The sequence below is a fragment of the Alnus glutinosa genome, chromosome 6 (genome assembly GCF_958979055.1).
Source record: "Alnus glutinosa chromosome 6, dhAlnGlut1.1, whole genome shotgun sequence".
In the NCBI taxonomy this organism is placed as follows: domain Eukaryota; kingdom Viridiplantae; phylum Streptophyta; class Magnoliopsida; order Fagales; family Betulaceae; genus Alnus; species Alnus glutinosa.
In genome coordinates this window covers 25,225,228-25,251,167 of record NC_084891.1, presented here as the reverse complement: position 1 = coordinate 25,251,167, position 25,940 = coordinate 25,225,228, and the positions used below count along the sequence as shown (strand labels likewise).

The window sequence follows — 25,940 nt, the reverse complement described above, 5'->3', positions numbered from 1 at the left end:
CAGTCGGAGCACTTCAATATCTGTGTATCACGAGACTTGATATTTCGTTCATTGTTAACAAGCTATTTCAATTCGTGCATAAACCTCTGGTTTCTCACTAGCAATCAGTAAAGAGACTACTAAGATACTTCAAACAGATTATTTCTTTTGGACTTGTCTTTCATCGCTCATCCTCTACATTACTTCAAGCATATTCTGATGCTGATTGGGCAGGATCCCGTGATGATCGTCACTCCACTAGTGGTTTCTGTATTTTTCTTGGCCCCAACCTTATTTCATGGAGCTACCGCAAGCAAGCAACAGTTGCTCGTTCTAGTACTGAGGCCGAATACAAAGCTCTATCCAATGCTGCATATGACTTTCAATGGCTACAATCTTTGCTTCAAGAACTTGGGGTTTCTAAATAGAAATCACCGGTCCTTTGGTGTGATAATATAGGTGCCACTTATTTATTTTCAAATCCTGTTTCTCATGCATGAATGAAGCATATCGAGATTGATTTCCACTTTGTACGCGACATGGTCACCAAGAAAACTCTTGAGGTTTGCTTTATCTCTAGTGGTGATCAACTTGCAGATATATTCACCAAACCACTTTCATCAGCCCGGTTTGCTTATCTTCGTTCGAAGCTCAACATTATTCCTCTATTGTTGACCTTGAGGGAGCGTGTTAAGGATAAGTGTAAAGCACAACAACAAGATAACGATCATACAGTTTGAAGTCAAGGATCGTGCCCTATTATATAGGAGAATTCAATTGTATAGTTTATCTATTGATTTACATCTATAACCATCTATCTCATGTAACTGATTACTCTATAAATACAAAGCCTATACCATGGGTATGATAAGGCAACAACAACATTTATTCAAATATATCTTAAAGTTCTATAGAGACAATTGTTTGAGGTAGTCCATTGAGACGAACGACTTTAGAGGAAAAAATAAAGAGTGGCCACACAAGACAAGTAGTATGATTTAGAACATGAGAGGAAATGAGCCATTTTAGAAAATTTATCCACCACAACAAAAATGGAATAGTAGGCAAAATAGTAATTATATACAAAAATACCTAATAAGTCTCAAATATTCCTTACAATCCTAAAAGGACAAAAAGGTCATTTCACAAGACAAAAGAAAAGTCACTGTTAGGAGAGGATACACTCTTTTTATATAGCTTTAAGATAAATCATTAACCAATCACTCATTTAAACAAAAATATTAACCAATCTTTTTCAAATGGGCTTTTTTTATATGCTACTCAATTTGCATTGACACCATTGCAACATTATTTGGTTCGTATAACTCAAGCTTAATAATGTAGAATTTAATTCCATTTAATTTGGTAGGAATTAGGGGAAAATATATGATGGGAGAGGGGCATATATATTTATATATAATTTTTTTTTTCTCCCTAATATTGTTAAATGCATGCTCAACCATTTTATTGTTTGATTTTTTCTGTCACATACTACAACAACTAAGATGATAATAAAACATGTCACATGTTACACAAAGAAAGCCCATCCCATCGAGAGTCTAATAAAATCATTTTGATACATTTTTTAACCTTCTTTCTTTATTTTTTCGTTCAATTTCTAACTTAAGCCCAGCCCAAGACGTCGCGTTCCTCTTTGCTTCATCCTCACACCTCCCACGGGCGCAAGTACAAATGGGCTCCATGCGTGAGCCGCGCGGTCGAGACTCGAGCGCATATAAAGCAGTAGCCCCGTGCGTTGCTTAAATGTAACGTCTGCGGTCGAACCCAAAGGCGATCTCTCTTTTCTAGATCTTTGGTACGCTATTTCCGTGAACAAAGAGAACCTCGTTTCCACATACGAGCTGATAGAACATCCAGAAGAAAGCAACAATTCAAACGCAGAGGAAGCCGCAAGGCACTGGTTTCTCTTGCTCTGATAAAAAACCCCCGAGAGCTTCTCTTTCCGATCCAAATTGTCAATGGAGGACGCCTACGCCAGATCTGTCACTGAGGTAACTCACATCCCTCGCTTAACTTTTCTGGCCTGAAAAATCTTAGCCGAGTCCGGAAACCGTTTTCGCTTAAGAAAAATGCGAAAATGTGAAAAAGAATTTCTTCGGAGATTGCCTCGGCTACTGAACTGAGCCTAAGCATTCATCTTTTTCCTTCGCAAGAAGTAAGCGTAACAAAGAACATTGGATTCGGAATGTCGAATTCGGCCTTGTTGCAGCGGAGACATGCCACTTGCATTGACAGATAGCCTGCTACTATTCCAGTAGTTCTCGGAGACTGTTCTAATGCTCTTTTTTCTGGAATTTTTTTGTTTTTGGGCCAGGTTTTGGATTTCTTTGAGGTGGACCCGGCGAAAGGTCTTAGCGAGGATCAGGTGCGCAGATATTTGTTTCCTGAGCAGACATCATGGTTTCATTTATATAATCTGAAATTTAAGTTTGGAGATCCCATTTTGGCTTTGAAACTTCAAAGGTTTCTGCTGCGGTACCATAGTAAAATTATTCTCTTGTTTGTAGGTTGCACGACACGCTAGAGTTTATGGAAAAAATGGTACGTTTTCTGTTCCTAACATGGAATCTGACATTTTCAGTACAAAATCTAACAGGGCAACATGCGAGGATCACAATCATTGGGTGTATGTGTTCTCTTTGTGTGGTATGACGTGTTTTAGGAATTGGATTAATATTCAATAGGTCAGGTTCCATATGTAATATTCTCAATATCATTGGTTCTCAAGTCGTCCAAGAAAAAAAAAAGGTATTAAAATTTTTTATAGCCCACGAGGTATTTGATTCAAAGCACTGGTGAGCTGAGTGAACTGGTTTGTGCCTTCATGTGTACTAGTTTAGTTTTTTTTTTTGGTTGCAGTTGCCTTATGAACCATGTTGAGTGTGAAACTTGAGATTTGTTGTTTTACCTTTTTCCTAACGTATTTTTTTTTTCCTCTTTGGTTGCATGATTTGCATATGGTTCACAGTGCTGCCTGAAGAGAGAAGTAAGTGATGCATGCCCTTCTTCCACACCCAAACCTTTCTTTTTCAATCTATGCGAAGCAAGTCTGTTTTGTTGTTTCTTAATTGTTTGTACTATTTCATTCATGCCTGGGGCTTCCTGAATGGTGATTGTTAACAGGACACGCTACTCCCATTGCCAAATGGCTGGGGACATGCAGTAGCCAATTTGACAATGAGAGAGGATGGGTCTCCCTGGCCATTTTGGCTCTTGCTCTCTCCATCCCAAAATAGATGCGGTGGTTTCCTTTTTGGGCTGTCTCATATACATAAGAATTCCAAAAATTGAAAGGCATTTGTCTATTTGACTTCTCATATTACCCTACTGCTTTCAAATTTAGACCCATTTTCTTGGCCCTCCTAAGTGTATTTTAAGAAGATGATAAATTTTATTTTGTTTCATTTAAATCTGTGTATTTGTAAACTCCCATCTATTTTGGGATGGACCGAGTATTGTTTAGAGATGGAAATTCCTATAATGAGCTGACTCATGTATTTTGCACACGCAGGAACTCCCTTCTGGAAGTTGGTTTTGAAACAATTTGATGACTTGCTCGTTAAGATACTGATTGCTGCCGCAGTTATTTCATTCATTTTGGCTTTGATTGATGGAGAGACGGGCTTAATGGCATTTTTGGAGCCTTCTGTAGGATACATTAACCTTTTACTTTTGCTAGCTGGTTTCTTATTACAACTTTTCTGAAAATATGCTTGAATAGTGCTCATTTAGTTAATTAAGAACTTTTGTCATTCAAAATCTGTACGTAATTTTTTTTTTTTTTTTTTGATAAATAACTCATTTCACAGGATCTAGTTTTCGGTCTTCTGATGCTTGGTGAAGTTCTTTGATGCCTGTTCTCCTTTTTCCTCTGACTACAACTTTTTACACATGGAGTATACATATATCTTCTTCATAATTTTGATTAATTTGAACTGGTGAACTTTTGCAAAAGCAAAAACATTTGATATGTTCCAATCCTGCGACATTTAAACGTTGATTCTGCTTGGAAAAAAAATTATATTGAGATTAACAATGAGAATTTTGTTTTTGGTTAGCTCTATCATGAGGATGAATAAGATATGCATATTCACCTAGATTTGTTTACACCTAAAAATAGATAATCTATGGTCTTAATATTTTTCTGTGTTGATTTTGTTACATGTGCAGGTTATCCTGATGATTCTGGCTGCAAATGCGGCAGTAGGAGTAATAACAGAAACAAATGCTGAAAAAGCCCTTGAGGTAAGTCATGTGGTTATAAATTTACAACACTCACATTAATACTCGGAAACATCTTGACAAGTTTGCCTAGTCTATGATATCTGTACTTGTTCTGAACAGAAATTGAATCTTCCTTTTTATAAGTTCACTCTTATGGCCAATTCAAGTTATATAAAATATTTTTCTCGACTTGGAAATCAAGTCTTGTATAAGCTGTCTGAGCTTTTGATGAAGTTTAGGAGCATATTATAAATTAATTCAAGTCATCACTCTTGTCTATATACACCCAATTTTGGTCACTTTGACAGATTTGCCTCCTTTGTTTGAGACAACAGTATTAGAGGAGGAATGGCTATTGGCTAATGGCATTTTGTGTTGTACTAGCTAACTTATATTGGATCATTTAGGTGATGGGATGGCGAACAGGTGCTGGTTGAAATAACTGACTCTGAACCTTATAATACCTTTATTTCAAAAAGTAAAAAAGAATAGTGTGTGTGTCTGCACATCTGTCAGTCAAAATGTCTTTGAACCAAAAAGTGGCTCTGATCCAATCAAATTTTAGTACTGTATCTACAATACTAATCAAGAGAAGACATTCAATGTACTGAAGGTGTCAAGGTAGCTTTGCTTCTTTTCTGGTTACCCATAATGATGGCTCTTTAGCAAGTTGAACTTTGCGAATTCTTCCTATAGTATCTTTATAACAGGAATACTTGAGTCTTTGGCTAGGTAAATAAATCCAAGCCCACAAAAGAATCATGCATTTTTTGTTGTTTACAAATTATAGTGTGTGCTGAGTTGCTGAATGTGGGGGCTGGACGTAGATGGAAAATGTCTTGTGTTTTAAATGTTTTTGAATGATGATAAGGTTATGTAGGATAATTAATGTAATTCTTTGTCTTTATATGTTGCTTACTGTACTAAGCTTATTCTGACATCCTTGGTTATTTCTTTTAATGTAGGAGCTACGTGCCTACCAAGCTGATATTGCAACTGTACTACGAAATGGTAAAGTGTGCAGCTGAAGAAACCACACTATGAATGTTAATGCTGTTTATGCTTCAACAATATAATTTGCTTGATGGATCCGATATAAAATCTTGACGAAATAAAATCAAACTACAAGCAACTACATAAAAAACCTCTATTCTTGACGTGAACTGAAATCTAAAGCGCTAACGAGCAAGAAAATGCCCCTTACTATAGAACAAGCAACAGATTGAGCTGCCAACGTGCGAAAGCCGTTGTGAGTTAGAACAAGCAAGGGATTGAGCTTTAGAAAGCTGTTGAGCGTTAGGATTCTTTCTGTTTCTTACTAGTAAAAAAAAGGATTCTTTCTGTTTCTTGATATTTTCCTATCAGGAGCATAAATATGAACTTTATGCCATTGGAAATTTTACAGTGTGGTCATGTGTTTGCGAGATTGATTGGAATTTGTTTTTGGGAATTAATCTTTGTTGTGATCTTTTTCATTGGCTTAAATTGGGAAGGTCTCTTGTTAGTTGGATGGACAGAGTTTTATAGGCTTATGGATATTTTTTGCATATTTTACTTGCACTTTATTACATGTACTTGTTCCATCATCTATGCTGGCAGTATTTCACATACCTTCGTGAAATTGCTTGAAGCCTGTCAATTTTACTTATAATATATCATTTTTTTTTACCCAGTCCTCATGTAAAAACTCTCTGTTGCAGGTTGCTTTTCCATACTTCCAGCAACAGAGCTTGTTCCAGGGGATATTGTGGACGTTAGTGGTGAGTCAGGCACATGCTCTAAATGCAAATAGGTTTATATCAACACATATTTAGCAAGAACTTAAAGGAGTTCACATTTATTTATTTATTTATTATTTTTTTTTTTAAACTGAACAGTGGGATGCAAAATTCCAGCCGATATGAGAATGGTTGAGATGCTAAGCAATCAATTGCGTGTTGATCAGGCAATTCTTACAGGTATCTCTGCTTCATATATCAACACTTTGTAAGTTAATTAATTGTTGTTACTGATTTCTAGTGTTAATATGTTCATCTGCAAAGCAAAGGATCAATCAAAATCAAAATGCTTCTTGACTGAGTAATGGAAAATATACCTTCCAAAGTGATATCGGGAGTCAGGTTACTTTGTTGAACCTTTGACAGGAAATTTACAGGAAATTGTAGCCTATTTACTTCTCCCTCCACCTCTCCTTGGGGGCAACTTACTCATTATCTATCTATCTATCTACCTACCTACACGTTTTATAAAATGTAGCTATTTCATTTATAAAAAAAATGTTGCAATTTCACTCTACTCCTAGTTAAGCTTTTCTCTTGTATATTTCTTGTGTACCTGGGTTGCACTTTGTGCCTTTTATAAAATTTCGATTACTTATAAAAAAATATGTAGCAATTTCACTAGTTACATGGTCAACTAGGTCAGTTAAGTACCTATTTTTTCTGATTGTGTTCTTACGCTGTTAGGGAGTTTACTGCAAGATTTGTGGAATGAGCTCTGTTGATGGACTGTTTGTAACATGATATGCTTTAAATTGGATTTGCAACATTAGGTCTTGTTGCCACTTTTTAATATTTCTGTGAGTTTTATTATGTTTATCTCTTGGAAGAAGTAAGACTGATAATATATTATAACGTTACATATTGTTGGTGGTAGTTATTTGTGTCCAACTCACAAGACACCTGCAATCATTTTTTAATAGATATTTAAACAATAGTCTCATACTACCAGGTACTTCGTTTTTCTGTAAAATTATGAAAAGTTAGCAACAAACAAAATGGACCAGACGAGTAATGACTTATATGTGTGTTGGTGGATTGATGAGAGCGCTCTTTGTTTTGTTGTGTGGAAGATAGTGTCTTCATGCCTCTTGTGGTGTCTATGAAAGGAAAGAAATGATTGAAGTTTTGAGAACTGTGAGAGGACTTTAGAAGAGCTTAAGTCGTTATTTTTCTATACTTTGTATCTTTGGACAACATCTTTTGTTTCTCCTTTGGTGATTAGTTATCATGATTTTTTTGTTATATTTTCTCCTAGTTAGGTATTTTGTCGTGTTTACTTTCTGTGTACCTAGGGTGACTTAAGTTTTTAATGATATCTTGATTACTTATAAAAGAAAGTTTAAATTGAGGAGGATAGTTTTGGAAACTTTTATTTGAAAGAGATTGTAGGAGATGATATCCCCTCAAAAAGTTGGATTTCTAAGGTGGACAAACTATTTAGGAGGAAGGGAGAGGTATGCAATATATATTTTGGGTTCATAAGTGTTGCCTTTAATAATTTTTGTTTTTGACAAGTTTGCCTTTAGTAATTTTTACGTTTAGTTATTTGTCTCTCTGGTCTTAAATAAGTGCTACTTTTTCCCAATTTTGTTGGTCTCATCTCCTTTGATAAGTCCCGGTGAAAAAATCATAGTTAAAAATGTTGGGTTTGTTTGGCAAGATTTTCAAGAACCCTTTTCGCTTCTCAAACGCTAAAGACTCTTCTCAAATATCAGTTAACCAAACAGATTTTCAAATGTGGGCTCACCATTAACACATTTTTTCAGAACAAACCACGAAACTTTTCTAAAAAAAACAAAACACTTCTTGCAAATCATTATTCAATAAATAAAACACCAGAAATTTCTCAAAAAATAACTAAACACAAGCTCATTTATTCAGGTGTGGATGTTCCTTATTAAATATTTGTTTTTTTTTTTTTTAAAAAAAAAAAAAAAGCAACTGCCATGGTGGTGGCTGGGGCTGTCTGGCAACCGCCACGGGGATGAACACTGCCGCTGCTGTGGAGCAACTGCTTTTTTTTTTTAAAATTATTATGTAGAAATATTTATGAGTTTTTTGTTTTTCAAAAACACCCCTCGAAATTGTACCAAACAAATTTTCTTTTGTGGATCCCACATACAACACTTTTCAAATGTGGCCCCCACCAAATCAATTTTCAATTTTTACCTTTTTGAAAACTCTTTTCAAGACTCACAACTCAAATACTTCTCAAAACTTTACCAAACCAACCCGTTCATCTTCGCTTCTCATCCTCATCCTCATCATCATTTGAAGTTTGTGTTGTTTATGTTCATAACACTAATAATAATACAAGGGCAATTTTGGGAGAACATTTACTTTTGAATTTTTAAGGCAATTAATTCTTCTTCCGAAAATGTCTTGTTGTGGGACAGAAGTAGTGTGATATTGGAGGAATATCACATAATTTATAAATGCAACCTAGGACAGTCTTTTCTGTTCCATTGACTGTCTCAGCTAGATGGATCCTAATGGGAGTTTTTCAGTGTATATGTCTTAACCGACATTTTAATAGATTGGTGAAAAGCATACCTCTACGATTTTATCATATTTGGACGGAATTGATGAGATTCTTATATATACATTAAAGTCTGGTATATTTCATTTTATTTGCAAGAATTTAGTTCCCTTGCTTAAATCACCTTTATGTTCTACCTATGGTGTTTTTAAGATGATAATTGAGCATATTAACAAGGTACGTGGTTCATTTATGCTTGCAAGCGGTAGAACTCTTGCTTCATTGTACATAGAACTTAACTTTGTGTTTGGAATCTCAGTTTATCATGTACTTTTGTGGGATTTTACCATTATATATTTTGTCTTGTGTGAATTATTTACAGGTATATGCCCATATAAATGGATGAATTATTCGTTCATTTTATTGTTGGGAAAAAAGAAACACAAAAATGTTAGGTTCAAGAGAGGCATATGCTTTTTTTGATAAGTAAGTAAAATTTTATAGAAAAGAAAGCGTAAGGCGCCCTTACGTACACAGGAAGTATACACAGGAGAGCCAAAGCTGACCCGAAAAAACCCGAACAAAAACCCAACAAAAAGACCCCAAGACAAAACCTAGAAACCGAAATAACACCCAAAAGACAACCTACAAAAGAAATCGGATGAAATCGGATGCATTATTAGGTTTGTAGTGGCATATTTTATGATTTTCGTGCTCGTTACCACACATTTCTGATTAGAGGCAGAGATTGACTTTGTTAATTTCCCTTCTCTCTCTCTCTCTCTGTTGACACTTATGACCAGCTATAGTTAAGTTGACATCTAGGTGTGGTGTGGTTGGACAGGATATAGTTTTTAAAAGGAGTGGTACTGCATAGTGATGTACTGATGACCTTTAAAATGCTGGAAACTTATGCTTGTGTGACCAAAATTTAAGTGGTTGACGTGAATGTTATTTAATACTATCTACACTGTTATTAGTCAGTTTCACATGAATGATTTCGATTGTTATGCTGTACTATTACTTGAGGCTAGTTACACTATGCTTTGAAAATTTAGGAATTCAAAGCTTTTAGAAATATGTATAAATTGCCACATGTTTAAGTTGTATGGGCATGCACCTACTAAGACTACCTGCATCTTAGTTGCTTTGCAGTTTGTATGTGTGAATGTTACTGAGAAGGGGTCTATAGAAATATGTGCTAGGCTCTGCTTCTCTTTATTTATTTTTTCAAATTTTGTTTATATGCGTATGTACTATCTGATATATCTGAAATCTTTGTTTAATGGTGACAGGTGAGAGCTGCTCTGTGGAAAAAGAGCTCGAGTCCACCAAAGCAACAAATGCTGTATACCAAGACAAGACAAATATTCTTTTCTCGGTAAATGTTTGAAAAATTGTTGTAGTATGGGTCTGATAGCAATTGGCCTTTCACAGTTGATGATTTTGATGTTTAGCTGTGGTATGGATATAAATTTTAGGTGAATGGTGGTAAGAGATATTGCCTCTTTATGAAGTTTGGCATGAAAAATAGTACCTAAGAATTTGGAACTTAAGTTTTGATTGCATTACTTGGCTTTCTGGTTGATTTGAGCTCTAATTATATTTAATGTCTGAACAGTTTGGGTGCATACTGCATAGTAGCCACTAAATGGAGATTGATCCATTTAGGAGAGGCGTAATCATCACTGGTTAAGTCAGACTCTGGTCTATCTCTGTGGATTGACATTTCACTGTATTCATTGTCAATCCATGGACTTAATTAGGCTCTCTAAGACGCTGCGTACCTTAGGATACATTAAGAATTGATATATAATTTTGTAGGATTTTTTTTAATGAAAATTGCTACACACACACACACACACACACACACACACACACACACACACACACACACATGTAAGTGTGTGTTTGTGTGTCTTTGTTCGTTCTATCTTCCTTATATGTATTTAGTGTATCTATCTTTAACTTTATTCTGTCTGTGTGAATACAACTTAGGTCTTTTTAGTATAAAGAGGTTTATAAAGATATGAAAATTGAATAGTCTGTTCAATGTCCATTACCAATATGTATGAATAGCACAAGTTCGGTATTCATCATAGTTTGTTATTCACGTCATTTTTGGTTTGGAAAATATATTTTTGACAGATTAATCTGGAATTACTAGATTGCATGTTCCTATTGGCATCAGTTGAATAGATTTTGTCCAGGTTTTATAGGTCCCATATCCCTCTGTATAAAACTACAATCAGGGTGTTGTATGTCACCTTAGAGCATTATTTGAGGGTTTGAAGTGGTTATATGATTGATTTTCTGGTGGTTTATGTATTTTAAGAGCATATCTCCCTTACAGTTGAGAGTTTAAAGATTGGGGTTCTTTCGATTTATCACTTAGTGCTCAAAAGCTTATGATATAAGCCGCTTCAGTTTAAGATCTTGTTTTACACCCCTTGATGGCTTTGCTTTGAAGCATTTAGTTATTTTGTACTCTACTTCTAGTGTGATTTTTGGAGTCTTCACGGTTTAATTTTTCAAATTATTGCTTTAACAATATATGGTTATATGTCTAAAGTTGGGAGGAACATAAATTTCCAGAATATTCTTTTTGGTATTTATTGATTCTTGAAATCTTATGACAAAGAGTTTTGAAGGATTTTTCCCCTTTTCCTGGAGTTTTCCGTTGTTTGCATCTTTTTTCAAGAGCTCTTATGAATTTTAATGCTTTGTAAAAGTTTACTGGCAATAAACAAGTTCCTGCATATCTTGATTTCCAGGGAACAGTAGTGGTTGCTGGTAGGGCACGAGCTGTTGTGGTAGGAGTTGGTACTAACACTGCTATGGGCAGCATACGTGACTCAATGTTGCAAACAGACGATGTAAGCATCATATATCTTCATCTTTGGACTGTAATTTGTATTCAAGTGATTTCTATTGCTGATGTCTTTTGTTTGGACAAGCACTTATTGTTCTTTTTTGTTCTTATGCAATTTTGCTTCTAGAGATTGTCTATTGTTTTCCTTGAATTTGGGGTTTCATGTATACGTTTTGTGTACTATGGGTTACGTCCCTTTGCGCCTTTTGAATATACTTTACTTATATAAAAAAAAAGATTGTCTATTGCTGATAAGATTCTTACTGCCATTTATGCTTTGGCACTTTACCACATAGGTGCAGAGGTCGGACCCTTATAGATGTGGGTCTGAGCTGTTTCCTACTAAGTAAATTGGTAGTATACCAATTGGCAGCAATACGCTTCCATAAAATTTATTGGATGTGCACATTAATAAAATGCAACTATCTGGATAGATATGAGGTGTCTTGATTTGTGCTTTGCTATATGATTTGTGAAAAACCAAAGGGCGCACCCAAGTACACAGGAATTACTAGAAACACCCTTCGTCAATGAGGACACTGTCGGAATAATCCTTGGTCCTGCAAGTGCCTCTACAAACGGCCTCTTCCCACCCACCTCCACTGGAAATTTTAACACCAGCATCAACTGACTTTTGCCCAGCCCATGCCTAATGACGAACGACCTTCATTACGAACCCCAGCTGACCCACCACCATATAGCGATTGGAGAAATTGCACTGTTGAACGCAGCTCCGATGCGAAGGGCCTCCACCCTTTGCCATCTCTCCCTTTCGGCACTAGGATATGTCCTCTCCGTCTACCTCCGCAACCAAGAATTGCCCATGCTTATTAGAGCAATGTTGGGCGGGAAGAGCTGGAAAACAAACTTTGGAACGCCTCCAAAACACCTTTGTTCCCTCTAAAATCAGATACTCTACACTGGCTAACAACCAAAAAAATTGACTTTACCCAAGCAAATGGAACGGACGTTGCCCCTGCACCTTTAAAAAATCCGTAACACAGAAGACCTTCCCTCCGCCAACTCAAACGATTTGGATTCAATAAAACACCATCTTGTAGGGTCGGTGGTGAGGCTGTTGCTTCTTGTATACTCCGTGTGTACTAGGGGCGCCTTACGCTGTTTTTTAATAAATTTGCACTTATCAAAAAAAAAAAAAAAAACCATCTTGACAAGCCCATCGGAGAAGAGAAAAGTCGACACGCTTTATAGTGGAAATATAATATGAGGTGTCAGGTCAATACAATTTTTGCCTGGGGTGAGGTCAATACAATTCTTGCCTTCTAATTGGAAAGATAATATGATTGTATTTCTATATACATGAGGACTATTTTTACATTCTCATTATTGATATTACAACTGTTTGCAGGAAGCAACACCATTGAAAAAGAAGCTGGATGAATTCGGTACTTTTTTGGCCAAGGTGATTGCAAAAATTGCCTTCAATCTTCATTTTTCTATGTAATAGTTTTCCCATATTTGTTAGTCTTATACTTGCATTTTCAAGGGATGTTGTTTTCTTTGGTGGAACTAAATCCTTGGTAAGCTTGATTTCTTGGAGAAATGAAAGATATTTTGCTATTATTACATGTCTTTGCTGTAAGAGTGGATGAGTTGGGTGTGGACAGAATGGCTCTGTATAAAAGCTGGTCCTGTTTGAGTCTGGATATAGTGAGCAGCAAAATCGCTTCTGTCATCTTTGATCTGAAACTGTTTAATCAGTGACTACTCCTTGGATCTATATCAGGATTTTACTCTTTTTATCTTGTTAAGTGGCAAAATTTGGTGATGGGCTTTCTGAGGATAGAATTTCTTCTGTGATTCATGATTCGTGCTTTGTTTTTTTGGTCAAATGTTAGGATTTTCTATTCTTTCTTACCAAGGTCATGTGTTTTACATATAATAGAATTTTTGCACCTTCTTCTTAACATTTTTCTCTCACATATCTTCAGATCTCACTTCACTTTAAGTTTTAATTGTTAGTTGCTATTTGATGAAATCTTAACAATGGTTGTGTTATTAGGTTATTGCAGGGATTTGTGTACTAGTTTGGATTGTAAATATTGGTCACTTTCGTGACCCTGCTCATGGTGGGTTCTTGCGTGGTGCAATTCATTACTTCAAGGTAATTTTTCATGAATGAGGTTCCTATCCTTATTTGCTTTGACAATGAAATTTCGTTTTGGTGTGTCAATTCTTTTCTGTTTACTCTAATGTAGCTTTTTTAAAGTTTCACTAGCATCAGGCAGGAAGCTGCTGTATCTTTGGTTTCAGATATACAGCTTAATTCAGGCTTAGGTGTCACCTTGGAGTGAGATGATTTGTTGATAAAGATTATATAGGTGCTTTGAATCCTCTTTCGTGTGTGTGTGTGTTTTTGTTTCTTCTGTCAATGAGTAAGCCCAATCCATAGATCAAATTTGAATGGATGATTAGCTGTCAGATATGGACATGGTGACCTTCATTTTTCTTAGGATTAAAAGTGCTAACACTTTGGGAAGTTTCTCTGCAATCTCTTGTTTCCATTCAATTACTTAATACTTGTTTATATTTTTGAAAGAAGAATCTGAGTCTCTCAATTGGAATGGACCAGTATTTTTAAATTTAGGACTCACAACTAAATAAAATTTCTGACACTAAAAATCTCTTGCTGAACCTTGGTTCTTTGGATGACTGAACAAGACAGTACGGTCCCAAGGACCTATATTGCGTTGTTTATTGGACACTTGAGTGAAAATCAGTGGATTAAAGAAAATCCTGTCTTTCATATGAGACTGCATGGAAAATTCCAAGATCTAGGTGTGGATATTCAGGGGCTAGGAGAAATACATCATAACGGATCTCTTATCTGAGTAATGAATTGTGTACTGTTGCATGAAGAGTTAGATATTTTGATCTGGTGCCTCAATTTAGCATGATCATTTGCATGCAATAACCAGATTCCTTACTTTCATATAATGACATTGCATGCAGTAACCAGATCAAAATATCTAACTCTTCATGTAACAGTACACAATTCATTACTCAGATAACAGATCCGTTATGATGTATTTCTCCTTGCCCCTGAATATCCACACCTAGATCTTGGAATTTCCCATGCAGTCTCATATGAAAGACAAGATTTTATTTATTTTTGGCAAACAGATTTTTTTTTTTTTTTTTAATGTTTGTCTAATATTAAAAATTCATCTAGGACAAGTGTTGTGTTTTTAAGCGCATTGACGTGGATCTCTGTTAAAAAAATGGAGGGAACCTGGATAGAAGTTGGAAGTCGGTATTTCGGTTTACGACAGGTACTGCCTGTGGTATTTTGTGAAACCGAAGTAGCTGTTTGATAATGACCCTTACCACTAGTACGAGAAATGCATTTAACCCTAATTAAAAAGCACAAAAGGCGCAATCCAAGTAGACAAGAAGTGTACAAAAGATTCACCTAGCTTCAAGAAGAAATAGGATCAAGAAAATCAAAAAAGCTAGAAATATTTAAGTTAAAAGCAATTGTCTAGTGGTAAAGAGTCTTGAAGAAAAAATCCTTTAATCCACCACCGTTCGTTTGCGGTCTTCAAAACACCAGTCATTTCTTTCCTTCCAAAGACACCACATAAGGCTAGGCGGAACCATCTTCCACATTGCAGCATTCCGATGCCTACCAAATTGCCCTTTCTAGTAAGCGAAAAGGTCTACCACCCGACAAGGCATAACCCAAGACAACCCTGCAAGGCTGAAAATGGTATTCCATAGAACGCTTTTTGGCTGGATGGAAGAGGATGTATTTGTCAAAGGGTGGGAGGGTTACCTTGATTATTTAAAAGTACTTAAGCTAACTGCTTACTTCATGTCTCTTGTTCCCAAGTGGTTGGTGTTGCCAATCACATAGAGAAGTTGTAGCGGGACTTTTTTCGGGTGGCATTGGTGAGGAGTTCAAATTCCACTTGGTTTGCTATGTATAGAAGTTATGTTAATGGAAGACAACGATCCATTAAATTTCTCTGTAAATGTGTTCATACCTTGTGGAATCGTATGATAATAATGCTTTTGATATTCTTTATACACATCATCACGTATCTTTTATTGGGGCTGCCATGGATTTGTTGATGCTATGGATACTTAGTTTCATATGTTCAATGTTTTGGTGTTTAAGTGTCTGTTTATCCTAAACAAAACACCATTGTTATGTTTGTCTCTTGTTTTGTTATTTTACGTTCTACTTTGGTATGTTGAGTTTTGATTTAGATGGCTGCATTGATTTCTTTTTATTTTTCCCATGTTTTCACTATTTTAAAAAAAAATTGGGTGCCTGTCTAGATCGCAGTTGCTCTTGCAGTTGCAGCAATTCCTGAAGGGCTTCCTGCTGTTGTTACAACGTGAGTACTTTCTCTTATTCTGGTTCACATCTACTATGTTGCAAAAGATACTCTGACATGGGAGTGTTATCTGTCCTATGTGGATATGAGAGCTGCCTCAAGACCAAATAAACTTCTGGAGAGATGCGAGAACTCAATTTTAGTAGAGCATGTTTTGGTGCCAATACAAAATTTGCACTCTGTTTTCATTACTCAAATATGGAGGGTTCTCATGGCCCTTTCTTATTGAATTCAACCATGGAATAGAGTGCAAATGGTTACTAACTACTTTTCATCTTTTTTTGGAATTCAAATAATCATTAACTTGTGTACGAGATTTCTTATTTTAGGAAGTCCCAGAAAATTTGCATCAGTAAGTTGATATTTCTATGTAAAAAAGAGTGATGTTTGTATGGGGACAGGTTTAGCTGTAACTTTTTTGTTTCAGAAATTTTAGAAAATGGCTTTCATTTGTATAATTCTTTTCTCTATTCTTCCTCTTTTTCTATGCTCTGTTTGAACTGAAAATTGTTTCATTTTATTTTGAAGTAATTAAGATATAAAATTATTTCTTACTATTTTTCTGATGGGAGGTTTGAATGCTTTACCTTAAAATTGTGTTATAATGTGGCATGTTGATTATATGTCTAAACATTACATTATTTTTTCTATGAGATAGTTTCCATCTAATTATATACATACCCGGATTTGAGAAATACAATATGATGTTATTTTCAAATTTGTTTTCATGTGGCTTTTCTGAGGTTATTTTTTGGAGCAACTCAATGTGCATCTTACCTAATAAGAGTAGTTATTAGTGTTATATTCCGGAGTTATTTTGCATTGCAAGGAATAGGGATGCAATGGTGGCTGACCTTAGGAGTGTTGACAATGATACGGTTCATTGGGACATTAACTTCACTAGCTTGGTGCATGATTGGGAGGTGGACTCCGTCTCCTTTTTGTTCAATGTTTTGTATTCTGCTAGGGTGGGTTGGGAGGGCGATGCTAGGCTTTGTTGGATGCCCCAAAAAAGAAGACCTTTTGAGTTCAAATCCTTTACAAGGTTCTTCTTCCTAACTTTGGCTCCTCTTTCCCTTGGAAGAGCATTTGGAGGATTAAGGCTCCTTTGAGGTTGGTTTTCTTTACTTGGACAGCTTCCCTTGGAAAATTCTCACTTTGGATAATCTCCGCAAGTGTCACATTATCGTGATAGATTGGTGCTGTATGTGTAAAAAGAGTGGGGAAATCACGGATCATCTTGTTCTTCATTGTGATGTCGTGGGAGAGCTATGGATCTTGATATTTCAGATGTTTGGGCTAGAGTGGGTTATGCCTGTGGTAGATCTTTTGGCATGTTGGAATAGAAGGGTCGACTGGAATGTTATCAATATTGTTTGGAACACAATTCCTTCATTTTTAATGTAGTGCATTTGGAGAGAAAGGAACACTCGAAGCTTCGATGATCGAGAGAGAACGAGCTTGGATCTACGAACTTGTTTTCTTAAATCCCTATTTGAGTGGATGTGTGCTACTGCCTTTCTCCATGTCTCTAGCTATACTGATTTGTGTTCTCTTTTTGTGTTTTTTTGGCTCATGATTGCTGGGTGTTTCTCTTTGTATATTTCCTGTGTACTTGGGTTGCGCCTCTTGTGCTTTTAATGAATTTCCTTTACTTATATATTAAAAAAAAAAAGACCAGTCATATATTTCTAATTTTTCTGCTTCACATATGGTCTTTTTTCGACGTGTTGTAGGTGTTTGGCTCTTGGAACAAAGCGAATGGCTCGGTTGAATGCTATTGTACGGTCTTTGCCATCTGTGGAGACTTTAGGCTGCACCACAGTAATTTGCAGTGACAAGACTGGAACTCTGACTACCAATATGATGTCTGTCTCAAAGGTAATTCTCCCCAGACATAAAAAATTGAACAAATTGTCTTTTTTGATCTATGTACCTTCCAACCTTTTCATTAAGGCCAAGGGATTTCTTAATCCACGGTGGGTTTGGTTATGTCTCCTTGCACCTTACTCTGATCTTTGAATTATTGAAAAATTCATGCCAAGCTTTTTATCATTCATTAATATTTTAAACAAAATTCATGTTTACAAACCTGCACTGTTTAATTGGAGCACTTTCAAGATTTTTCTTTGAGAAATGCTTTTTTTACATCTTTGATCCATCTGCTGTCCATCTCTATACAACTTTTTTGCAAATCAACAATTGGATTTGTGGGACCCACATGTGTGTCTCACAAATCCAATGGTTGATTTGCAAAAGAGATGGTCTGCGGATGGCCCAAAGAATGCGAGGTAGCATATCTCTTTTTCTTTACATCTTGGTTTGCAAGGCAGCATGCTGTCTTCATCAAATCTTGTAATGTACACATATAAAGATGAATGCACGCATGCAGGCACATGCTCTGACAGAAATCACTCCCACTGTCATTTCCTTTTTTTTTTTTTTTTTTTAAATATATGCCGCAGTGAAAACCTACAGCCCAAGTGGTAATTTTCCTTTGTATGTGTATGCACATACACACATATGCTAAGAGTTATAGCTGGCCTTTGATTAAAACTCGACAGCAAAAAAGTGATCTAGCTAAGAGCTTTTGGTGCCTTGATGATTTATATTCCATATGCTATGATTGCCAAGTTTCTATATTTTGTCCATCACTGAGCTGTGATTCTCATTCCTATATGTTGGCTTTCATCACGGTTTGTTTTAGATTTGGCATTTCTGACTAAAATAATGTCTGTCTTTTTTTTTCCTCGCTTAAAGACTGAATAATGTATTGTTCTACACACACGCATGCATGCATTCAAATATAAATTATACATGCATACAAACATACAAACAAAATTATGCTTAAATACATAGATAAACATCTATGTACATATATGTATACACGAGTACTTATGTAGGTCTCTCTTAAGTCATCATAAGAGATACTTTTCACTATGCAGTATGGTGACCCATTATTCCTATATTTTCATTTCTGTAATTTAGAGGAAAAATATTTGATTACTCACACAAGCCCATATCCTTGCTTTTCTATCAATCTCTAATTCTAATCTTCCCTCCAATCTGATATTATGATGCCATTATAAACAAAAATTATGTCATTGTCAAGATCATTGAAAAAGCGTGAGCCGTTTTTAAAACATTATAAAGTTGGTGATTCCCACCAAGAATTTAATTGTTGGGTCGTGCTAATTCAATATGAGTCAATACTGAGAAGCATGAGCCCATCACTCCAGTTACTGCAGTTTTTTTTTTAATTAATAAAAGGATAAATTATACTAATCTTTCTTGAGGTTTGGGGAAATGTCATGAACTTGCCACTTATTTTTTTTTTTTTATAATTTGAAATATTTCTTTTTCAAATTAAATTCCCATCCAAAGTAATCCTAGATAATCATTATTAACCAGGCTGATTATATGACAAGGAAACTCAAGACAAAAAAAAAAAAAAAATAAAAAAAATTGCAGCCTCAGGAGGCGAAGTGCCATTTCTAAAAACAGGAGGTAAGTCCCAACATTTTCTTAACCGTCGAGGAAGGTTGGTTTAATTTATCATAATAAAAAATTCATTATAAAATAAAATTAAGTTTTACTATGGTTATTTCCTAACAACTTGTTTAGTTGACATAGAAAATCTCTGATTCATATTTTGTTGATGATGCATGACTATCTGTGGTGTAATTTTTAAGCTGTCTTTTTAAGCAAAAATTTTGGCTCTGCTACTCTGTCTGGCCAGGTTTGTGTGGTTCGTTCTGTAGAGCGTGGTCCTGTGGTTTCTGAATACAGTGTCAGTGGGACAACATATGCACCAGAAGGCATTATCTTTGACAGCACGGGGATGAAGGTAATTTATTTTTTGTATGTCCTGCAATATATGTACATAGTCCAAGGTACCTTGATTGCTACTTGTGACGATTATTTCTCTTTGAAGAATTGACTCATACATTTTGGGATTACACTTTGTTTTTTCATTTCAATTATAAGATTCGGGGTGAGTGCATTTTTTTTTGAATGGTAGATTATGTGAATTCTGTACCTGATCATTCTATAACAGAAACTTAGTTTACAAAATGGCTCCTGTTAGATGGTGTTTTTTTTTATCCATGATATAAGTGTGACAGAATCGTAGTTAATAGGGGGATACTAGTGAAGATTCATGTGGAGTGGTCAAGCCCGTGGTGAAACTTATATCTCTGATACCGTACACTAGATATGCAAATGGTTTTGACTCTCCATCAGTTCAGCTTATGTAGTTATTTGTCAGTTGAACTACATCTCAGCAGAATAGGATATGATTGTGACCTGGGGTTTAAGTTATAAAAAATAAGCTAGAATAGATATTTTGGCATTTGAGTGATATTTTCAGGGTTGTCAAGATGCCTCAAAGTATGTGAAGAATAATAAAGAATGTGCTAATAGGATGCTTAGATTCATTAACTTGAGCCCCCCCTCTCTAAATAATTTTTAAATGGTTGTAAGGCCAGCAGGTTCACTGCATGGATGCACAAGCATTAGTGTCTTGCAAATACCTTAGATGTAAGTGTGTCACATGGAAATTAAGGTGAATTGCTTTTCCAATGGATTAGTAAAGATATTATTAAAAAAAGAGAGGAGAATAGTAAAGATATATGTTTCGGAATCACTATACTGAATCATTTTCTCTTTTCCAAGTAAACAATTACTCCCTCTGTATCAAAATGAGTGTTTTTTTTTTTTCTTCCAAAATGAGTGTCCACTCTCAAAAGTTGCTAAATTTATATCCATGTCTACCCATTTTGCCCATGGCTATTCAGAAAAGAAAAACCAATATACTCATTAAAAAGTCGTACCCATATCTGGGGAAATTAAGAGTAATATACTTTTCTTATTAAACATTGTGCCATTTCAATTCAAGACATCCATTATAGGAGGGATTAATAAATATATTGGTATTAGAGTTTTTAGAAATGAGTATTTTTTGGGGGGGGGGGGGGGGGGGGGCGCTTTGCACGGTGTTGTGGGGATCTAGTTGGGGCGAAGCCCCGGACACCCCGGTTATCAATAAAAAATAGAATTTGAGTATAGAAATGGTAGTATATTTGTGTATGCATACAGGATCTCCTCTTTGGTAATGCGTCGATATGATGTTGGCTTGTTTTACAGCTCGAATTTCCAGCTCAATTACCTTGTCTTCTGCACATAGCAATGTGTTCAGCCCTTTGCAACGAGTCTGTCTTACAATATAATCCTGACAAGGGGAACTATGAAAAAATTGGCGAGTCAACTGAAGTAGCCCTCCGAGTCCTGACAGAAAAGGTTCGACTTCTGATCTCAGCTTTATTAAAGCTATCCAGCTTGCCTAATTACTGAGGTTGTTGCTTATTCTTATTTTTGTTACTCTTTTTCTGTACACCTTTTTATCATGCACTTGTTTGTTTTTGTTGATTCATGTTTTCAGGTTGGCCTTCCTGGATTTGACTCTTTGCCTTCTGCTCTGAATATGCTGAGCAGGCATGAGCGTGCATCCTACTGTAATCACTACTGGGAGAACCAATTTAAAAAGGTTTGCTTTGTAATTGGTTCCTACATGCTATGCAATTATGCACATACACATATGTGTGTGTGTATATATATATGTTAATATTGACCCAGTTGGACTTAAAAATTAGTGGATTTGGTTGACTTTAATGTTAATTCATGTCACTGGATTGCCACTGATGGTCATTGTTAGTTTCCTTTGTTACACTGTTTACATATCAACTTCTGGTTATTCGTTTGACTTTAACATATATAGGGGGCCTTGGAAGATATAGTTTTCTAAGTACATAGCAATACTGGTTTTTTTGTCTAATTTTCTTTTTCTTTTTGATGGGAAATCATCACTTGCCAAAATTTAATTTTTTTGGGTTTTAAATTCCAGACCATACTGCCTGATTGGATTGTTGAAACAATACAATAATGAGTCACTTTGTTTTAGATGAAGAATATGGGATCAGTTGGGTAAAGTTTTGAGAAGTGTTTTGGGTGTAAAAATTGAGAATTGATTTGGTGGGGGCTACATTTGAAAAAAGTGTTGTATGTGGGGTCCACAAATCAAAATTTGTTTGGTCAAATTTTGAGAAGTGGTTTTGAAAAAAAAAAAAGAAAAAAAGAAAAGAAACACTATTGCAATTTACACTCCACGATGGTGGCAACCTGGTGGTGGCCATTGCGGGGTCCATGCCAGACGGTCCTAGTGGCCATTGTGGGGCCGTCGGATAGATCGGGCGGCCACTGCGGGGCTGCTAGAAGTTCATGGCGGTCACTGTGGGGCCACCAGAAGTTCATGGTAATTATCTTTTGGGAAGTGTTTTGTGTTTTATTTTTTGAGAAATGTTTTGTAAAATGTGTTTTGTGTTTTGAGAAGAGTTTTGTGGTTTGTTTTGAAAAGTGTATTAGTGATGGGGGGCCACATCTGAAAATCCATTTGGATAACTAATATTTGAGAAGAGTTTTCAGTATTTAAGAAGCGAAAAGAGTTTTGAAAAAAAGTTTTCCAAATAGCCCCGAGTTTTTTTCGATGAAGGAATATTCTATAGTGTTAAAGCTGAGTATTATAAATTTTTTTGTTTTTCCAGATATTACAATGGTTAAACCTTTTTTTTTTTCTTCACAATTTTCCTGTTTAGTTTGTATTGTTATAAAATATGATGTCTTAAATAGAATTGATTTCTTTAAATTTAGTGCAATACAGAATATTTTATCAAAGCATCTACTATTTAATGTAATATTGTGCTATTTTCTTATTGATGTAAATTTGAGATAATGATGTTTGTAGATATCTGTTTTGGATTTTTCTCGGGATCGTAAAATGATGAGTGTCATTTGTAGCCGAAAGCAGAGGCATATTATGTTTTCTAAAGGTGCTCCAGAAAGTATCCTTTCTAGAAGCACAAATATTCTGTGCAATGATGATGGTCAGACTGTTCCACTGACTGCTGATATACGAGCTGAGCTGGAATCAAGGTTCCACAGGTTTGATTAATTTTTTGCACCACTCTTACACCACTTCTATCTTTCCCTGATTGTTCTTGTCATTGTTGACTCTTTTTGTGCTTGTTTGTGTTTCTTATATACCTTAAGTAATTTTGAAGATTAAAAAAAAGAAAAATGAGATCAAACTAACGTTAGTACATTTTTGTCTAAAGATGAGTTTGATTTAATGCCATTAAACTTCTCTGCACATATTGCATATTTGGGTTCAATTAACCTAATCTTGTCAATTTTGTTTAAATTCTTTCCTCTATAGTGAAGGTTCAAAGACAATTATTGGTGCTGAACATTGATGCTAATGTGGGTTATTTCAGAGTTACTGCAACTATGGCTAAACTTTCTAGGATGGGATTAATTTATGCATAATTTTTGATATTATAATTTGGTCAAGTGTTCGGATTTTTTTTTTAAAAATGTTTTAGTAGTATGAACACACATTTATCGGTCAGTTTTGCAGGAAAAGAGACATTAAGATGCCTGGCTCTTGCCTTGAAATGGATGCCCATGGGTCAGCAGACTCTTTCCTTTGATGATGAGAAGGATCTTACGTTTATTGGGTTGGTATGCTTTCTTTTCAAAACATTTAAAACTCATATGGTGTGTGTATCAAATTCTTGCACTAAGCTACTTAGAACATCGATCGTTCTAGTATGTGGAAGTGGGATGTGAACGTGGCCTAATGACAGGAGTAGGCTTATATACAAAGTAAAATTTTCACTATGAGTTATAATGTGAATTGAAGTGAAGAGAAGTAAAATTAGTATATTGGAAATGAACTGAATTTTCGAATAATCAAAATTAGTGTATTGGAACTGAAGTGAACCACATTTTGGATCGGGTGATTTCAAAGCACAGCTTTATAGATGTGTGTGTGTGTTTTTTTTTAATAAGTAAGAGAATTTTATTCAAAAAGTGTTGAGGCGCCCCTAAGTACACATGTAGTATATAGAGGAACATCCCAGCTAGCCCACAAAAAAAACCCTAGAAAACCCGCAAAGACCCACAACACCCAAAGCCCACATAACACCCTAAATACAGTAGAAGCCTCCATCAAACAACCCAAACCAGCCCCAAAACTAACCCAACCCAACTCAGCAAATCCCCGAACCCACCAGAAAGCCCGAACAACCCTCCCAAAAAATAACCAGGCCCAAAACCAATAGAGACCCACAACCCAAGCCAACGGAAGTCGAAAAAGACCCAAAATACAAAGAAAAAGAGAAATACAGGGAAAAAAGAAGAAGACGGTGGGAGGGTGATTAGTGTTGGATCAAGTGATTAGCGTATGTTGGGAGGGTGTTGTTCAAAAGAGGTTCATGGGTTGTATGGGATAGGGCTATGGAAGAATATCCGGTGGGGCTAGGGGAGCTTTCTAGTCATATTAGATTTGTAACCGGTGATGGCTCCAAAATTAGATTCTGGCATGACGTGTGGTGCAAGGATCATGCCCTCAAGGTAGCTTATCTGGAATTATTCAGTTTGGCCCGTAGTAAGGATAAGCCGTAGCAGATCATTTGGAGTTCTCTAGTGACTCTCATCAGTGGAATGTTAATTTTCTCAGAGTAGCTCACGATTGGGAGGTTGATGTATTTACCTCAATCTTCAATTTGTTGTACTCCAAAAAATAAAAATAAAAAATAAAAAATAAAAAAAATTTGTTGTACTCCTTTAGATTGAGACACGGTGGTGAAGACAAGCTTTGTTGAATATCTTCCAAAAAATAGTTGTTTGATGTTAGATCATTCTAGAGTGTCTTTGCTCCCCATGATAGCACTCATTTTCCTTGAAGGATTACTTGGCGAAATAGAGCTCTTTTGAGAGTAACGTTTTTTGCTTGGTTGACTGTGCTAGGAAAGATACTATGGATAATCTAAGAAAGTGACATGTTATGGTGGATGATTGATGTTGTATATGTAAGAAGAGTGGGGAGTTAGTAGACTGTGCCTTTTGCACATTTTAGTAAACTGTGATTACTTATATATAAAAAAAAAGATTAGGATCAAGGAAAGTATATACAGGAGAATGCGTCGTAATCATTTTCATCATCTACTTTGTGATTCATAGGGATCAGAAAATTCTTCATGCTTCTGACGGGAGGAACTCTTTTCCATGCAACAGATAACTAAGTCATGAGTCTCATATGCTTGATGTGATATTTTTTTGGTGGCCTTATGGGCATCCTCACTTTAGGATATTGGGATTTTTGTTGAACTCATTCTAGAAACCTTGAAGAATAAGATTGTATAGAATCGTTAATTGTTTTTGGCATGTGTAATATCTGACTGCTAAAAGTGTATTTTTCAGAATCATACAATACTTGTTTCTGGATCCCCCTTTTGGTGATGGATACAAAACTGAAACAATCTATTTCTACACCATTTTTCAATTTTTTACTGATATATCTCTATTACATATCTTCTATTTATTTTCATATTTACTTTGGTTTGTCGGATCTTTTGGTAGCAGTTTGTTTCCTGTTGAACCATGTGGTACTTTTTCTTTTTTTTTTTTAGATTTAGATTTTGTTGAAAAATATTTAATTGACCATTATTTTGTCTCTACCTTTTTGAAGGTTGGAATGCTCGATCCACCCAGAGAGGAAGTGAGAAATGCTATGCTTTCATGCATGACAGCTGGCATACGTGTTATAGTTGTCACTGGGGATAACAAGGTAACTCAAAATTGGTGACCTGTAAATAGGGTTATTCTTTTCATATTTATGCTTCCCTCATTAATTCGGGATTCGGGACACAATTTCAGTCTACAGCTGAATCAATTTGCCAAAAGATAGGTGCTTTTGATCACCTTGTAGACTTTTCTGGACGCTCTTTCACTGCTACGGAGTTTGAAGAACTTCCAGCGCTGCAGCAAACACTGGCATTGCAACGTATGGCACTCTTCACCAGGTAAACCTTGTGCTGTCTATGTTTCATAAATTCCAGTGGGAGATTTGGTATTCAATATACATTTTCCTCCAATTTGGCAGGGTTGAACCTTCTCATAAAAGAATGCTGGTCGAGGCATTACAGCACCAAAATGAAGTGGTGGGTCTATCGTCTAAATAATTTTGTGATTACATGTATATCTTGTTCATTGCCGGGTCTTGGTGCAATTTATTGCTTGTTGTCAGTACCTGAGTTGTTTTGTTCACTTGAGAGTGTAGAGGTTAGTGAATAAGTGTTTTAAGGGTAGAATTTTCTCTTTGC

At 35.7% G+C, this 25,940-nt stretch overlaps 1 protein-coding gene across 2 annotated transcripts in view; it reads left to right on the top strand.

Moving 5' to 3' along the window:
* The first annotated feature begins 1,734 nt into the window (after nt 1-1,734).
* The window catches only part of LOC133870421 (calcium-transporting ATPase 3, endoplasmic reticulum-type), a 34,807-nt gene continuing 10,601 nt past the window's right edge, over nt 1,735-25,940 (top strand). For both annotated transcript variants that reach the window (XM_062307542.1, XM_062307543.1), the window contains exons 1-23: nt 1,735-1,991; nt 2,315-2,365; nt 2,508-2,541; nt 2,969-2,986; nt 3,512-3,648; nt 4,171-4,245; nt 5,190-5,235; nt 5,925-5,984; nt 6,102-6,182; nt 9,780-9,865; nt 11,259-11,360; nt 12,726-12,779; nt 13,380-13,481; nt 15,662-15,720; nt 17,457-17,601; nt 19,460-19,567; nt 20,866-21,018; nt 21,161-21,265; nt 22,520-22,716; nt 23,184-23,295; nt 25,307-25,405; nt 25,495-25,640; nt 25,721-25,778. In XM_062307542.1, coding sequence (XP_062163526.1) covers nt 1,959-1,991; nt 2,315-2,365; nt 2,508-2,541; nt 2,969-2,986; nt 3,512-3,648; nt 4,171-4,245; nt 5,190-5,235; nt 5,925-5,984; nt 6,102-6,182; nt 9,780-9,865; nt 11,259-11,360; nt 12,726-12,779; nt 13,380-13,481; nt 15,662-15,720; nt 17,457-17,601; nt 19,460-19,567; nt 20,866-21,018; nt 21,161-21,265; nt 22,520-22,716; nt 23,184-23,295; nt 25,307-25,405; nt 25,495-25,640; nt 25,721-25,778 — 2,061 coding nt within the window. In that variant the 5' untranslated portion in view covers nt 1,735-1,958. The remainder of the gene's footprint in view (nt 1,992-2,314; nt 2,366-2,507; nt 2,542-2,968; nt 2,987-3,511; nt 3,649-4,170; nt 4,246-5,189; nt 5,236-5,924; nt 5,985-6,101; nt 6,183-9,779; nt 9,866-11,258; nt 11,361-12,725; nt 12,780-13,379; nt 13,482-15,661; nt 15,721-17,456; nt 17,602-19,459; nt 19,568-20,865; nt 21,019-21,160; nt 21,266-22,519; nt 22,717-23,183; nt 23,296-25,306; nt 25,406-25,494; nt 25,641-25,720; nt 25,779-25,940) is intronic.